Source organism: Populus alba, chromosome 1, assembly GCF_005239225.2.
Source record: "Populus alba chromosome 1, ASM523922v2, whole genome shotgun sequence".
Taxonomy (NCBI): Eukaryota; Viridiplantae; Streptophyta; class Magnoliopsida; order Malpighiales; family Salicaceae; genus Populus; species Populus alba.
The window spans coordinates 939,086-955,471 of record NC_133284.1 but is presented as its reverse complement, the minus strand read 5'-3'; the positions used below and the strand labels follow the sequence as shown (position 1 = coordinate 955,471).

General features: G+C 36.5%; 2 protein-coding genes across 9 annotated transcripts; one reads left to right on the top strand and one right to left on the bottom strand.

The window, feature by feature from the left end:
- On the top strand, positions 1 to 7,790 carry LOC118049768 (E3 ubiquitin-protein ligase BRE1-like 2). Of its 5 annotated transcripts, none has more exons than XM_073407194.1 (19): positions 1 to 315; positions 985 to 1,146; positions 1,238 to 1,325; positions 1,495 to 1,725; positions 1,878 to 2,045; positions 2,239 to 2,432; positions 2,545 to 2,640; positions 2,737 to 2,856; positions 2,933 to 3,119; positions 3,201 to 3,361; positions 4,036 to 4,107; positions 4,401 to 4,477; positions 5,078 to 5,272; positions 5,519 to 5,591; positions 5,748 to 5,834; positions 6,191 to 6,328; positions 6,408 to 6,610; positions 7,134 to 7,296; positions 7,401 to 7,790. In XM_073407194.1, the coding sequence occupies exons 1-19, from the start codon at positions 205 to 207 to the stop codon at positions 7,530 to 7,532; spliced, it is 2,658 nt and encodes an 885-aa protein (XP_073263295.1). In that variant the 5' UTR covers positions 1 to 204; the 3' UTR covers positions 7,533 to 7,790. The 5 variants fall into 5 exon arrangements, with proteins under 5 accessions (XP_073263295.1, XP_034915758.1, XP_073263296.1 ...); XM_035059867.2 differs by having other exon boundaries at positions 2 to 315; positions 2,557 to 2,640; XM_073407195.1 differs by lacking the exons at positions 1 to 315; positions 985 to 1,146; positions 1,238 to 1,325 and having other exon boundaries at positions 1,654 to 1,794.
- Positions 7,791 to 7,919: 129 nt separating this feature from the next.
- Positions 7,920 to 12,881, bottom strand: LOC118049769 (uncharacterized). 4 transcript variants are annotated; one of them, XM_035059872.2, is made up of 9 exons: positions 12,724 to 12,881; positions 11,689 to 12,046; positions 11,239 to 11,364; positions 11,088 to 11,127; positions 10,921 to 11,003; positions 10,219 to 10,296; positions 10,079 to 10,132; positions 9,727 to 9,861; positions 7,920 to 9,571 (listed from the first exon to the last, which is right to left on the bottom strand). In XM_035059872.2, exons 2-9 carry the CDS (start codon positions 12,004 to 12,006, stop codon positions 8,102 to 8,104), a joined length of 2,304 nt encoding a protein of 767 aa, XP_034915763.1. In that variant the 5' UTR covers positions 12,007 to 12,046; positions 12,724 to 12,881; the 3' UTR covers positions 7,920 to 8,101. The 4 variants fall into 4 exon arrangements, with proteins under 4 accessions (XP_034915763.1, XP_034915762.1, XP_073263297.1 ...); XM_035059871.2 differs by having other exon boundaries at positions 10,921 to 11,127; XM_073407196.1 differs by lacking the exon at positions 12,724 to 12,881 and adding an exon at positions 12,591 to 12,612 and having other exon boundaries at positions 10,921 to 11,127.
- Positions 12,882 to 16,386: the final 3,505 nt, after the last annotated feature.

Genomic DNA, 16,386 nt, shown 5'->3' with positions numbered 1-16,386 from the left:
TCTTCCAAACCGGTCAAGCCAAGTTACTGCCGGGTTGGTCTCAATAGCCTCCACCTTAGCTTTATCTCTTAGAATTTCGCTGTTCCTCTAGGGTTTGTGTTCTTGCAGTTTGTTTCTTCACAAAAGAAAAAAATGGAATCATACAGTAATTCTCAGGCTGCTTAAATATTCATATAGTAATTTAGTAAACGAAGAAACCCTTAAATGGAAAGCTCAGAATCAGAAGAGCCAGAGAAGAAGAGAACTCACTTGAATTCCCCGCTTTCGCCTACTATGGCTCGTAACTCTACCACTTCTCCTCCCGATAACAAATCGGTAAAAATCTCTCCCCCTTTCTCCATTTCTGTTTCTATTGATGATTGCTTGCTAATTTCAGTTTGTTCAATAAATTTCTTGTACTTGTGATAAATTTTGCTGCTTGTGTGTTTAGAATTTTTGAAGTAATTGGGATTGGTCATGTCAGGGCATGATCATGAATGAAACCCATGATTTTTAGATGATTTAGAGCTTATGAATGAAACCCATTATTTGAAATAATCGCTGTGAATGGTGCAAAAGGATGCTTATAGCTGAACCCTACTGGGGTTGAGCTTTGTTGTTGTTGTGATGGTGATTGATCATCACGTGATAGATTATTGAGGAAATTCGGAGCTTACTCTAAGCTGAGCTGTTGAAGTAATATCGGGATTGGTTTTCTTAGGGTAGATTTTATGAAACTATTGATGAAATCCCTTTAGCTTGTCAAGCACTTATGGTGGAAAAAGGAGTCTTGAAGTGGTTTGTAGATGGATTGTTTGGAAAGATAGAAAATGGAAGGACATTACATGTGAGTAATTGGAAAGGATTTTGAATTATGGGTTTTGAAATGGAAGTCTTTTTTGTCAGTTGGCACCGTTGTTTGTGCTCTCTCATTTTTATGATATGTCAAAGGCTGTCAGATAATTTAATTTAAAAGCTTTGGTTTTTTTTTTTGCTTCCATCCAGGTTGATGTTACAGTTCTTCAATGCCAGAATCAAAAGCTTGTTCAGCAATTAGATGTTCAGAAACATGAATTCCATGGTCTTGAAGCCAAAATTAAAGAACTAAAAGACAAACAAGCTTCATATGATGGCATGTTGATCACAGTGAACAAACTATGGAATCAGGTTTGAAGAGCAATTTTACACCTGTACATTTGCTAATGATTCACTCCATTTTGTTACTGTTGTATTTAATTCTCCTGGTTCTGTTGTATAGTTGGTTGATGATTTAGTACTACTTGGCATACGAGCTGGAGGAGGCCAAGATTTTTTGCAAATCTTGGATCATGCAGATCATTCAGGAGGTATTAATCAGCATTTTTGGTTCTCTTTATGAGATTGTATTTTTGGTCTTTGTCACATCTATACAATCACTAGACTTGAATGTGGGTTTTTAGTTATTTATTTTGCTTGTTATCATATTTTTTATTTTGCATGTTATCATATGTTATATTAACTTGAGACAATCTCTAGGTTCAACTCCACCATGCCCTGCTGAGCAGATATTTCTCTGCAGACTGCTACAGACTGATTCTATTCAAAGCAATGGAAATGACGGAATTGTTAGATCTGTAGAAGAAGCCCTTGCCTCACGACACTCTTCTACTATGGAGCTGATGAAATTTCTTGAAGATACTATTGATGCTCAGAGGGCAAAAACTGAGAGCATAGTAGAGAATTTGAATGGAAAGCTATATACAGAAGGTCAGAAGAAATCTTGATGTGGAGTCCAATTGTTACTTGATCATTCTTCATATTTATTTCATATATTAGGTTAGTCTTTTTCTTCATTGATTTTTTAGTTCTTTCATCAGGAGTTTTAAATTTTTACTTTGTTGCATCTTTGCGATTTTCAGATGCCATCATCCAGTTGTCCAAGATTGATGATATGATGAAAGATGAGGCTAAGAATCTGCGTGAGGTGATTGATGTTCTCCACTCAAAGCATAAGGAATATTCTGATGAGATTCAGACTTGTATAAGCAACCATTCTACAGATCAATCTGAGATTAAACGAGTTACAGGTCTCTGAGATAGGTTTTCAAATCAATTTGTATAAATTTTAAGAATTTTATCAAATGCATGCAATTAAACACAAATACAACTCTAGGATGTAAACTAACTTATTGTTGGTCAGTAACCCATTTCTCCATCTTCTATATTATGGCACATGATGAATATCTGTTGAATGTGCATATGTTTTTCTTATGCTTAAAGGTGATTTGGAAGAGATCATGGCTGAACTTGAAGAAAGTAGAAGAAAACTAGTCAATTTGAAAATGCAAAAGGATGCAGCGGTTGGGATTCATATACCGGCCCCAAGTGCAGTAAATGGAAACTTGTCACCTGAAAAGACTGCAGATAGGTCGAAGCGTTTAAGGGAACTGAGGGATTCCCTTGACGAGACGAAGGTACTAGTTAAACCATCTGTTCATTCATCTCTCGCTCTCTCTCTCTCTCTCTCTCACACACACACACAACACACCAACACTAACTAACTAACTGATCGGATATGCTTTTGAGGAAATGCTGCAGATTCTGGCAGCTGACCGCCTTTCCGAGCTTGAAGATGCACGAGATGAAAATCAGACCTTATCAAAAGAATTGGAAGATCTTGAAGTCTGTAAATATGATTTGATAGGATAAATGATGTACTTGTTTTGCAAAGTAGCTGTTGTTTCGGTGGACCTAACTCATGATATTATTTCTGCACAGAATGAACTCAAGGATGACAAACATATATATTCATCTCGTCTCTACAGTTTAGTAGATGATCAGCTCCAGCATTGGAATGATGAAGTGGAACGATACAAAACACTGACAGATTCTTTGCAGGTTATTTACCTTGTTTTTCCTTTTTCTTCCATATGATTTCGTCACATGTGCTTCTCTTTTAAAAGTATGATTTCAGGCCGACAGGTCTTTTGTTGTGAGAAGGGAGAAAGAAGTGAAAGCAAAAGTAGAGTCAGCAGATGCTGCAAGAAATACCATGGATACTGCAGTGCCTAGGATTGAAGAGCTCGAGCTTAAGCTGCGCAAGTGTATTATTGAAAAAAATGATCTTGAAATTAAAATGGAAGAAGCTGTTCAGGATTCAGGTGATTTTAATATCTACATTTGTTCCCATGGAAGATGTAATTTAAGGGACATCTGGTTTATTAAGATGTTACCTGCTGCAGGGAGAAATGATATTAAAGAAGAGTTTCGTGTTATGGCCTCAGCCTTGTCTAAGGAAATGGGCATGATGGAAGCACAGTTGAACCGATGGAAACAGACTGCACATGAAGCAGTTTCCTTGCGTGAAGAATCTAAATCACTAAAAGCATTGTTAGATGAAAAGGTTCCCTGCTATTTTTTGTATTGGCCATATCCTTTTCAATTATTACAACACAAAAAATGAGAGAAATGACTTGATTTAAATTTCTTCTATTTGCCCTTCGTTTTCTGTACTTCATTCTAAAGGTGGCTTTATAGTTATCTTATTTTGAAGACGGTGGAACATTCACATGAGCCCTTGAAAATGTCTCATGATGAATGCCATTTACTTGGTCAGCCATTTCCTTCAATTGTTTTTTGATTACTTAGTGCATCTATCTTCATTTATTTGTTCAGTTGAGTGGTTGAGCATTCTACATGTGAACTTTCTTTAAGAGAAGATGTGAATGGGGTTTTTGTGTTTCCAGGCAATTTCCTTGTTAGTTGATCTGATGAGCTTGATGAGGAGACTGCCAAGTCACGAGGAGTTTCTATATAAGTGTGTTGTAAATGATTATTGAAAAAGAAGGAACTGCCTACATATTTTTAATGGAAAATAATCTATTAAAAGTGAGCTGTTTTCCTATGGATAAGTCAATACTTGATCCACAGTCTACTAAATATTTATAAAATAAAGCCTGTCTTGTTTTCCTTTACTGTTTTTAGCTAAAACTATTGCTTGTCTGTTACCTTCTACTATCAGTCTCGATTTAATGGGCGTCTTTGAAATTTATGATTTTCATTTCATTGTTGATGCAGACAAATGAACAAAAATGCTTAGCGGGCAAATGTGCTGAACAGGTGGCAAACATAAAATCTCTCAAGACTTTGGTTAGTACTTTATTTTGAACATGATTCCTCTTCATTTCTAATTTACAAAGGCTTATGGTTCTCTCATGAACCTAAACAAATACCTTTGCTTTTCATACCCTTTGTATGAATCAACCAATTCAGGGAATCATATAATTGAGTGCACATGCAAATTTGCGTACTTCTAGACCATGAAGATATAGTTAAGATGAATGCAATATTCAAAGCTTAGGGCAATAATGTTAAAAACATTCATGTGTTATGATACTCATGACTGGATTGACAACAGTTACTGAAGGGTATTAATGTTTCAGATTGAGAAGTTGCAGAAGGAGAAACAGGAACTGCAAATAGTCTTGGACATGTATGGACAGGAGGGCTATGACAACAGGTACATTCTTTTGAGAGTGTGATATCATGCAACCTATTCAACAAGCTAATGGCCTTTGGGTTCTGTATAGTTTAAGCTGAAAATTAGCAAGACATTATTTTCGGTTCTAGCCAATGAAGGCTAAAACACTTAAATTTGACGGACATGTATGGTACAATTTTTTAGTGTCATCATTTAAAAAGGATATTAAAGCCCTTTTAAACAACGGATAATTGTTGCTAAACAGTTTGTTCCCTTCCCAATTTACCTTAGTGACATTATTAATTTGCACTATAGTCCATTAAAGAAACAGAGCATAACTTTCTATTTTTTCACAATTATGTTTACCTGGCAATTCATCTGAATTGGTGAATTAAAAGAGTACCTCTTTACGTGTTTGCTTGTTTGGATTTTTAATTTTTGCAAAATTAAATGGATAAAACCACTTGAGTAACTGCATAAATAAGAAGTTCAGAAATATGATGGTAGCTCAAATATTAATTTGGCTAGTTTAGGATTTTTTTTTTTTCCTGTTTCTTTTGACACATGCCTGATCTTGTTTGTGCTTCACTGAGTCCTTTAAATCTCGTGATTTTAATTTTTGAATTTTGTTGTTTGTAGAAATCTTAATGAAATAAAAGAATCAGAACGTAGAGCTCGTACCCAAGCTGAAGTTCTGAAAAGCGCATTGGATGAACACAGTCTAGAGTTGAGAGTCAAAGCTGCTAATGAAGCTGAGGCTGCTTGCCAACAAAGGCTTTCTGCTACTGAAGCTGAAATAGCTGAATTAAGAGCCAAATTGGATGCTTCTGAGCGGTTGGTTGCTATTGCATCATGAATCTTTTGATTGGCAGGAAGATCTATTTTTTCATTTAGTTATGGTCAAATTTCGCATTAAGTTTACATATAAATTCTCAGTCCCTCATTTTTTGTTCCTGGAGTATTTGCTCATACATCTACTTTTCTTTTTTAAAATAAAATTTGACCCTCTTCTTTTTATAGAGATCCACTAGGAATTGCCTTGCCTGTACCTGACAATGTTCTGCAAACTATTACATGCAGAGATGTTTCAGAGCTTAAAGAAGCCATCAAAAGTAAGGACAGGGAGGCTGAGGCATACATTTCCGAAATCGAGGTATGTTGCTAATGTCTTGTTTGTTTCCCATGAAGCCAAAAGTTCTTGTTACTTCCAGCAATTTTGGTTCCTTAGTACTTTCCACTATTATTTCCCCTTCTAATCTCCGTACTCACCTATCTCACCACCCTGATACTTAATTCTCTACTCATCCAGAACATTGGCCAAGCTTATGAAGATATGCAGACGCAAAACCAACACTTATTGCAGCAAGTTGGCGAGAGGGACGACTACAATATCAAGGTTTGTCTTATAGTTATCTGTCTTTATTATTGATTATCAAAACATTGCTTATTACTTTGTTAATTGGCTGGGGAAAAAATAGACGACCTTCTAGGCAAAGTGGTAGTGAAATTTGCAGTATGTCATGTTCAGCCTTTCTTTGTCACATGCCAGAGGTGGCCAAGCTAGCCCTTCAGTTTGCTGTGGTGGTCGGTTTGGTCCCTCCCATGGCAATATAAGCCTGTCACACCCCTATGCATGCCCTGCCAACTACTGTGAACTGCTAATGCTAACTGCTAGCTTTGTTGAAAAAACAAAGTAGTTTAGTTGAAATGTTGACTTCTGATCTCTAATTAGACTGAGGTTCAAAAATGCAGCTGGTATCTGAGAGTGTGAAGACAAAGCAAACTCAAAACTTTCTACTCTCCGAGAAGCAGGCACTGGCAAAGCACCTTCAACAAGTTAATGTGTCAGTGGAATCATTAAAATTGAGGATTGCTCAAAGTGAAGAGCAGGTAATTTTTGTTTGAAAACATTCTGCAGGATTTGTCTTTTTGTTAATTTCTCTTATCAATTAGATGTTGAATCTTGCAGATGAAGCATTGTTTGATAGAGGCAGTTAGATCTACTGAAGAAGACAGACGTCTTGCAATCAATCTTGAAAGTGCACGGTGGGAATTGATGGATGCTGAGAAGGAGTTGAAGTGGCTTAAGTATGCTGTTTCTTCTTCTGAAAAGGAGTATGAGCAGGTCCAGAAGAAGATAAATGAAATCCAAACGGAACTAGACAGTGAAAGGTGAGGTGCCTTTCTTTTTGACAGTTAGATATGAAACTTCTGTGCATTGCAGAGTACCATGGTGTTTTATACGTTGGATAGAAGACAAGGGCTGTATAGTTTTTGCTCTAGAATGTGATTTTTTTTTTTTTGGAACAACTTTGCCCTGTGCTCATGTAGGTAATTATACTTTGCATTGCATATGGATTATAGTTTTGGTTAAGCCGAATTTTTTGTGGTCTAGTTGATGCTGTATTGGGCTTTTTAAGTAATTGTTTTGCACTTCTTACACTTCACAAGAGTATGTTGTAGTTTATGATTGAAGTTTAATGGTCGGTGAAGGTGTGGTAGGTTCTGTTAATTGTGAGGAGAAAAAATGCACATTAAGCATTTGGTACTGTAACATATTAACTGTATTTGTATTTTTACTTGGCTTTTCTGTGCCTTCTTGCTTTTCTTTGTCTTCTCTTCCCTTTATATTTTTTAGAAAAAGAACTTTCTGCGAACCTAATATCTACCTGACAAGGTAATTTTGCTATGCCAGGAGTGAAAGGAGAAGGCTTGAGGAAGAGCTCATGGAGGTGAACAATAAAGTTGCTGAGCTGACTTCTGAAACTGGTGCGGCTGCAATACAGAGACTTCAAGATGAGATAAAAGATTGTAAAAGTATTCTCAAGTGTAGTGTGTGTTCCGACCGGCCTAAGGAGGTGAGTGAACTTTCTGGCTGTTTTTTATCACCAGATGACCTTGTCATTGTTCTTATAGATGATTTGAAAGGCTGACTTTTTTGGATGCGCTTTATATGCGGCAGGTTGTGATTGTGAAATGCTATCATCTGTTCTGCAATCCATGTATCCAAAGGAATTTAGAGATCCGCCATCGGAAATGCCCGGGATGTGGAACTGCATTCGGTCAGAATGATGTTCGGTTTGTTAAGATATGAACAAGCCTCTTATTTTGTTGTTGAAGTTAGGTTTAGCATTTATTGCTTGTCATAGAAGCTTGATGTCCAGAGTTAATTATCTGATGTGAGAACTAATGGTCTCATGTAACAAGATTGGAGATGAATTTATGTTCCGATGTAATTATTTGACCGATCGTGTGTCTGTAAATATATAACACGAAAAAGAAAGCCCTGGGTGCTTTTCTTCAATAGTTGACTTGTAAATGCTAGATGCCGGGCCTCGGTTTGTTTTGTTCTCATGGCTTTGTAGAGGCATTCCTTGTATACGACATAGATGGTCTAACCATGAGATCAGCTCTTTTATCTCCCACTGTCCAGTCATCAGAACTACGCATGAAATTGTTCAATCTATTGCCCTTTCGAACATTAGATGAAAAGAAATGCATTTATAAATTTGTCGAAGTCAGAGGGAGGGGGGGGGGGGGGTGCCAACTTTATCTATTTCAATGAAGAAGAAACTAAGATCGGCGGTCACACGATCTTCTTTAAGCTGACGTGACATGATTTCCTCGCGTGTTCTCCTAGGACATCCTGTAAGGTACGCAAAATTACAGTGGATCATTCTCTGGCTTTCTTCCCTCTCCTAGATTACCTCCTTGCCATTGAGACGCAGCTGACACAGAAGTTGGAGAAAATGGATCATAAACATGCTGACCTCCGTGGAATGAAGCTGGTCTAGCAGATGCCAAGGAGATGAAAGACTGCTGATTCGGAGCAAATGATTGTCCTCGAGGAGCTATTGGAACTGGATAGTTCTGCTGAAGTTGCAAGGGGTTTCCCGGTCTGGGAGGTAAAGGACCTGTTAAATAGGGTATGTGGGGAGTTGAACTTAAGTTCCTCGACACCATCTGCATGACTGGTTGTCCAAATGAATTTGCATTTGAAAATGCTGGAAGGCTGGGGGGAGGCGAGGGACCAGTAGGGTTTCCAACAAAGGGAACTTGACCCATTTGGTTGCTGACCTGTGGTCTAGGAAACATCTGCCTGCCAGGTAGAGGAGTTGAATTAGGGACCTCAAAGTGGTAAGGTGGTCCTTGAGGTGCTGGCGATTGCATCATGGGTCTAGGAAGTGGACCGTTTTGAGTAGCTTGATGACTGCTAAGCCAGGGAGCTATTTGGGGAGCTGGATTCTGCAGATGATGTGGTTGGAAAGTAAAATCACCAGGACCAGAGTGCTGTATTTTTGCATCTGTTATTGTGGGTGATCTCATGGGAGCAAAATTTGAGGTAGTTCCAGAAAAAGCTCCTACAACTCCTGAAATTGGCGTGGAACCAAGTGCCGGGCTTATGGATGAAATTGGCAAAGGTGCAACCAGTGAAGATTGGATTAGGGTAGGACGATTCATAGAAACACCGTGTGATTGCAGAGAGGATGGTCCCGGTGGGAAGGTTACAGGAGAAACCATATTAGCTGCATTCGGAGGTGGTGCATTGGATGGAAAACCTAGCTGTGGAGCAGTAGGCCATGGACCGGGTGAGGGAACTATAGGAGTTGTTGTTTGTCCCATGTTGACAAAACCTAATGATGCCGGAACACTTGCAGGAGATCCAGGCCACCCAGAAGGGACTAATAGCCCATCATGTGAACCACTTGACGAGGGTTGAAGTAATGGCGGCCTTGCAACAGAGTACAGCCCTGTTGGGTGGGGCTGGCTACCAGTAAAAGATTGAGGCTGTGGAGCAGGCATGGGAAAATTTCTAGGCTGATATGGATTTGAAAAGGCCTGTGCCAGTCTAGGCCCGAATAATGAAGGCATGGTTGAAGAATTGAAAGATGCTGACTGTAAAGGTATAGGATTGTTTAAAACTGGTGCTGAAGAAGTCTGAGGGGAAATTAAGCCCGGAGGTGGATGTAGCGGTGTGGCAGCAGGGAGCCATGAATTTTGATATTGGAACTGGCCTTGTTGAGGAGTAAAAGATAGCACCACTCCTTGGTTTACAGCAGTAGAGACCATAAAAGCAGTAGAGGCCGCCTGATTCTGACTAACATTTGCATTATCCCCAGCCACTAAATTTCCCTACAAAAAAGGTGATGATAGTTAGTCTAAGACCAAATCGGCTGCAGAAGTTAAAAAGGAAAAAAGCATGTACAATCCAGCTGTAAGATGCAAATGGACAACAATAAACAAACAAACAAGTAGTTTTCCGTGATCTTCAGTTCAGTGAAACTCACTGATACTGAGGTGATTAGCAATTCAATCAGGACAACAGCTGCGTCAACTTTCTCAAATGTGTCGGCTGTTACAAGAACACTCAACTCCTCATAAGCAACCTGAGTCTCATTGCCATCAGATGGAGAAATCTCAACCTGGAAAAAAAGTTCAAAATTATGTATACAAATGCCGAACACATTACACTTTTAAGGAAGATATTTTGATACAGATGTTTCAGCAGTTAGATAAGAGTAAAAATCTTATTCGCAAAAAGGAGACTAAAATGAACAGACATTTAGAGGGGGAGCAAGAAGAGCAAGTTTATGGCCAATTATCCTAGGAAGATAACTTCATACTAAGAGGATGTGTTACCTTCTCTCCTGCATGCGCGTTGGAACCATGTACTTGTATTTTGGCTCCAGTTTCCTATTCACAAAATCAGCAATTGAACATGGATAACTCAAACGCACAACTAATATCGAAGAGGCCACCCCACCCTCAAAAGGATATACCTTTTCTAATCGCTTCTGAGTCTCGCTTCCAAGCCCAAATATTAGACCAATAAAATTATATCCAGGATACTCCTTGACCTGCAAAGGCAATATACCATAACCTTACACTTGTCATGATGTAGCAATATTACTCTCAAAATAAGTGATTGTGGCAACAGCTTGGTTATGAAATAAAAGAACACATAGCAGATGGGCGGCATTCACTTGGTGGCTTTAAACAATAATAGCACACAGATTGACCAAAATAAAGAACAAACATGATGGAAGCTCAGTCCAGCTACTGGCGTCCAGCATATCTAGTGCATGTACCCATTCAAAATTTGAAGTAATTTTCTCTTAATATCCGTAGGTTTATAACTTAAAGTCTTACACCCTAGCTGGTACATATGTTATGTCCAAAAAATAGGTAGCAACACTAGCTATAAATAGGAAAGCAAGCAATCATGACAGGTAATAATAAACAAAAATAACAAAAAATACCTACTGCTATACCATAGCAAAGAAATTCCTGCTAATCCAAACTCCTTACCTTATCTTCATTCTATGATAAAATATATATAGGATAAAGCAAGTGTTCATGGTTATTCTCAGGAAAGTTTACAAATTTGTCATAAAACTGCTCTTAGGAAAGCAAAAGGTATGTTTTCATGTGGAGTATGGAAAAGGAGAGACAGGAAACCAAACCATCTAAACATGACTTACAGGGATGGGAACTGTGGTCTCTTTTAGCAAAGGCTTATAATTGGGCGGAGCCTTGTAGCTTGGATTCAATATAAGTATCTCACCTGGAAAATCAAGAAAGATAGAATCAAGCCAGACAAAACAAAATGGAAAAAGTAACATGATTTGATAAGAAACATCAAACATGCCTATAGCTTCCTGTTTTTCAAGTTCCAAGATCTCAGAGTTCTACACACAATAAGTCCGACAATAAGTTCTTGATGTCAAACAAAAGGTAATTGAAGTACTAATAAGGTCAATAGAAGATAAGCATCAATGCAAAACCAAAAGCAACTTTACCTTAGTATGGATTTGTGGAATCGAAGATTTGGGATCTTCATGCTCATTGGAGTCATGTGAGTCTCCATCCCTCCCAGGTTCTGGAATTCCCAATTCCAGTTGTTGCACAATTTGATCCACTCGAATCTGCCCAAAATTTTTATATCACTTAGTGGCACCTGGAATGGGAAGCTTCCATGTCAGCCATTCACACAGAGAAGACTGACATTTTAGCACCCAATGGGAAAAAGGGAAATCTTCAATTGCCTCCAACTGAGCAATATATTCTCCCACAAACTGAGGCGATAAATGCCTTGAAGCCATTTTAAATTTAAGAGATTAAATATTTCAAAAAATGAAAATCCAGGCAGCTAAAAATTGGAAATTAAAAGCTCAAATGAGGGGGTTATAGTCTTCAAAAGAATAGGATAAAAATGAACATATTACATGCGATGAATTCCAAAAGTTTACCTGGTATGCCAAGGCTCTTCCCCTTTTAACAGAAGCATCTTGTGTTAAATCAGGACCCCATTTGGTTTTCCTCTGAACCTGTTCCTGATTGGTACTTTCTCCATTCACTGCATCTTTACTACCCGGCTTTTTACCTCCTTTGACGATGGAAACTAATGAACCCAAAAGTTTATTTTTAGGGATAACAAACCCTGACTTGGCTGCAAATAAAGACACCTTCGGACCACTAGTTGTCAATCCACTGGATGAAGAACTTGTTGCAGTCATCTTAATACTTTGAAGTTCAACTGCAGATGTCTGGTCTACCTTCACACTCATTCCATTCTCTGGATACCTTTGCACCACGAACTAAACATGGCTGCCACAAATATACGAACTGATTATAGTCAAACAACAATATACTCCGGGACATGAGCAACACGTTGTCTATCAATTCTAAATTAAAACACTAAAAAGGATAAAACATCAAATTCACAAGCAAGTCAATTCATTTCTTAAGACACTATAACCTTACAGATTCTAAACTAAATCCTTACCATATATCCACAAAGTTAATAACTATACAGACTATACTCAACTAAAAATTGTTAGATTTGTGTAAGTTACACTTGTTTCAATCAATGGAACTACAAAAAAATAAAAAGATTATCTTGAAAAAAAAAAATCCTTCATGATTCTACAATACAGCATCAAGAAAATATCCAGGTTTCCAAGAAATTCCACATTTTCACAATCCGGGTTTTCTTTCTTGATGTAAAAGGAGAGGTTCAAAAGAGCAAGTAGGAAAATACCAAAAATAAATAAGCATCTCATAATATATATTTAATTAAATTTCGTTTTCTTAATAGAAAAGAAAAAAGCAGAAATTTTGTTAAACTATTTAGCTAACAACAATATTATACCGTTTATTTGCAAAATTTAGAGCCAAAAACCTTCTTCCTTCACTGCTTAATTACTATTTGATTTTCTCAAGGAAAAAAAAAAACCTTGTTTTCCATAGCCCTGAGAAAATATCCACACAGAGTCAAAGGGTACCTTGAAATGGAAGAGATGATTCCAAAAAGGCGGATTACTTGAGAGAGACTATACAGTCTGAGTCACACTGATAAAGCTCGATGCAGAGCTGAACAGACGCACAAGGGTTTTTATAGGTGCAAACTCGAGCTACATCTTCATTTCGTTGGAGACTTTGGGCTTGGACTATGTGAATCATTCTTGATTGGGACAAACTATGGGCCTACAATAATCTTCTTTCCTTAAAACTTTCGGCCCTGTTACTGAAAATGTACCATTAGATGAGAGGTGCGATAATGTGTCATGCATGTCCGGCCCGGCCCATTTTATGGTCCAAAAATAGTTATTGGATCACCAACTCAGCCAATATTAATTATTTCTTTATCGGAACGATTTTGTTTCGTTCTTTTTTTAGAAAAACAAATATTAGAAATTGACCTTATTAAGTTTTTTTTCTGGATTTAACTAGATGTTAAGTATCAAACTCGACAGTTGAATTGAATCTAACCAAATCAATATTTGTTTTGGTTAAATTATAACCCGACCTGAGTAAACTTACTTCAGGTAGAAAATTTTCCGAGTTAACTCGGTTCGGATTTAATAATTATGGTTTCTTGTCAAATGTTTCATGCTATGCTATCTCCTCCATTATATGGTTCAAGACCTAATAAACTGCTCTCATCAACGTAGGAAAATTGAATCCAGGACACTTGCAAGTTAAATCACATTGCTGCGGTGAACCAAAAAGAGAATATTTTACCACATGAACTCGATTTTCATGGACACTGGCAATTTTTAAGGGGAGAAAATGAGCACTGATTTACAATTCGGCTTGTTTTTATGGTTTCTTCGATTACAAAAGCTCTGGATTCCATGATGGTGACAGAGAAACACAAATTCTCAGTTCATCAACTAAATCTGAACCCATGAAACTTCTGATCAACACTGTTCTATCAGCAACTCTCTTCAAGTCACACTAGCACTGGCAAAAGTTGCTCTCGCCCACAAAAAAGGTAAAAAATCCCACGCCAGAGCTCTATTCAAAACTGCTCGTGATTCATGCATCTCACAGCATGGTTTTACAAGAAAAGCAGAAAAAGAACCGTGGGGAGTTTTGCAGCTGCCATTTTCGAGAACTTGATCGATGGTTTATGGGCACTTCCATTCCACTGTGGTTTTGCACCCAGAGAATCAAATGGGCAAGTAAAATGGAAAAAATTCTAGTCAGAGAAGCTTTCATCTGGCTAAACAGGAACACTCCATTCAAGCTTTAAGTGAAAGGGTAGAAGTTTGAAAAGAGCAAACTGCCAACAAGGACGTACGCTGTTGAATACGCCCAGATCACGTATCCCGGCCATGTCTTACAAACCAGTAGAGAGGAGGACTGGCTGACAAAAAACGAGTGGAAACCTGTTATTTATCAAGCAACAGGAACAAAAAGACTCCCAGTTACATTAGAAAACTTGATCCATTTGTCAGAGGCCACAAATTATGCTAGACATGGTGAGTTTGGGTCAGTCTAGCCTGTTCATGCATGACAAAAATTGCTGTGGCTACCTTGAACACCAAGCGCAGAGTACATGGGAGGATGAAGGCAGACAAGCTTAGCTTATTTAATGGATCGTATTCATTCAGGACAGGAGTACATCATCATCATCCCCTTTGATCTTCTGCCTCCTCTGCCTAACATTATTTTATCTTGTTACAAGCATGATCTTTCAAAATATTGTTAATTCATGGACAAAAAACTCAACAGAGCTTACATTATGATACTTGATTCTTTATTCAACAGAGAAACACTGTTATTAGAACCCATGGTACCAAGCTTTGAGATTTGAAAATCGTTGTCTATGATTCTATCATTTGCCAACAAGGGGCAACCAACTCTGCGTATGGATGCAATGATGGCATCTAATGCAATGGGACAACATTAAATTTATAATAAGGAGATAACATAATCAGTAAATTCAAACTGTCATGATTCTTTCACCATACATACAGTACAGCAAGGTGCAGACAAATGGCACCATCATCCTTTGGAAACTCTTGGCTGCGTTGTTGAGTTTTAATTGCTCAAATTGTGCGCTGCTTGCCATCAAGTCTTTGATGATAAAGTTGATGTGAGGCTGCATTGAAAAGGGGCTCTCATATTTCCTTGAAATCTCGAGTTGGCATGGCTGCATTCCCCATGCTTCATCAAGGGGCAATGGTCCCATCGCCAGCTTTTGTCCCATTGGAAGTGTCCATCTGCTTGGGATTATGATAATGATAAGAACATCTTTAATGGGAAATACTATATGTTAAAGAGCCAAATAAAAAAATTGATTTTTTAAATAGTATAAATATAATTTTTTTAATTATATGCATTCCAATGATAAAAAAAGATTTTTTTTAGAAAAGCAATTATATTTTAATATATTTCATGTTAAATTAATTTTAATATAATTATATAACTAATTTAGATATTTTATATATAATATAATTATGATGTTATTAATTATATAAGTTAATATAAGTAATTTATAAAAGTAATATAAATTTAATGAAGTAATATGAAAGTTAAAAGATATAATTTAAAATTTATTTATATGAAATAAAAATTATCACAAATATTAAATTAACAATAAAAAATCTAAAAAATCAAGAGATATAAAAGAGAAAATAGAAAAAGCTTTTAAACAAGTATATCTTTTAATTTCAACTGATTAACACAACCGATGTTATTAATTAACCAGAGAATAATTAATTCTTGTTTTTTTAAATTTGAGAGAAGGGTGAGGCATAATACAAAATTTTAAAACTACAAGTTCTTTCTTCTTGCATTTAAAGAAAATTTCTCCTGTATTTAAAGAAAAAAAAAGTTGTTGGCCAACAGTTATAAAAATAGTTGTTTGCCATCAATTATTTATTTTGACCATTTCTACAATGAAATGTAAAAATGGCTGGCCAGAAAACAAATAGCTAAAATAGCTATTTGTTTGGGTGCTGCGTTGGAATGAAAAAACTAAAAGAATAAAATTTAAAGTACAATATTTAGCATTTGGCTCTTTATTTGCCTCATACGTTAGGAGATGCTCTTAATAGTTTTAAAGTATTTTTTGTTTATAAATATATTAAAATAATTTATTTATTTATTTTTTAAAAATTATTTTTAATATAGTACATTAAAATGTTCTAAAAATTTTAAAAATATATATTTTAAATGAAAAAATAAAATTTCAAAATTTTTAAAAAATATTATTTACACTTTATTTTCATACATGCTTCTAATAATCACTGTTATGGATGTTCTTAGTGCATTTCCAAACATGCTCCTAAATAGTCACTGTTATGGATGTTCTAATGGATGTTTGTGGCCGGTGGCTTTTAATATTTTACTATTATTTTTAGTAGCTATAATTTATAGGTTTTTAAAAACTCGTAATCACACAGCAGTCATAGCTTTTATATTTTTTTTTTTATCAAAATAATATTAAAATAATAAAAACTGAATTTAGATAGATCATGGATCAACCTCCTTGGTCATCCAGGTTAATGTTTTTTATTTAAATTAAAACATGATATAAATCAAACCTCAAATCATGAGTTTTTCAAATAAATTATATGTCAGGCATGATTGAGTTTAATAATTTTTAACACATCTGGCTTTGCTTTAATCAAATCAATGTCGATGAGCTGGAGTCT

Coding starts and splice junctions, on each gene's coding strand:
- LOC118049768 (XM_073407194.1), top strand. CDS start 205: ATGGAAAGCTCAGAATCAGAAGAGCCAGAGAAGAAGAGAACTCACTTG. Junction 1,147..1,237: donor TGAACAAACTATGGAATCAG/GTTTGAAGAGCA, acceptor TCTGTTGTATAG/TTGGTTGATGATTTAGTACT. Junction 4,108..4,400: donor TAAAATCTCTCAAGACTTTG/GTTAGTACTTTA, acceptor TTAATGTTTCAG/ATTGAGAAGTTGCAGAAGGA.
- LOC118049769 (XM_035059871.2), bottom strand. CDS start 12,006: ATGAGTGTGAAGGTAGACCAGACATCTGCAGTTGAACTTCAAAGTATT. Junction 11,365..11,688: donor GAAGAGCCTTGGCATACCAG/GTAAACTTTTGG, acceptor AATTTTGGGCAG/ATTCGAGTGGATCAAATTGT. Junction 11,128..11,238: donor TTCCACAAATCCATACTAAG/GTAAAGTTGCTT, acceptor TATTGTGTGTAG/AACTCTGAGATCTTGGAACT.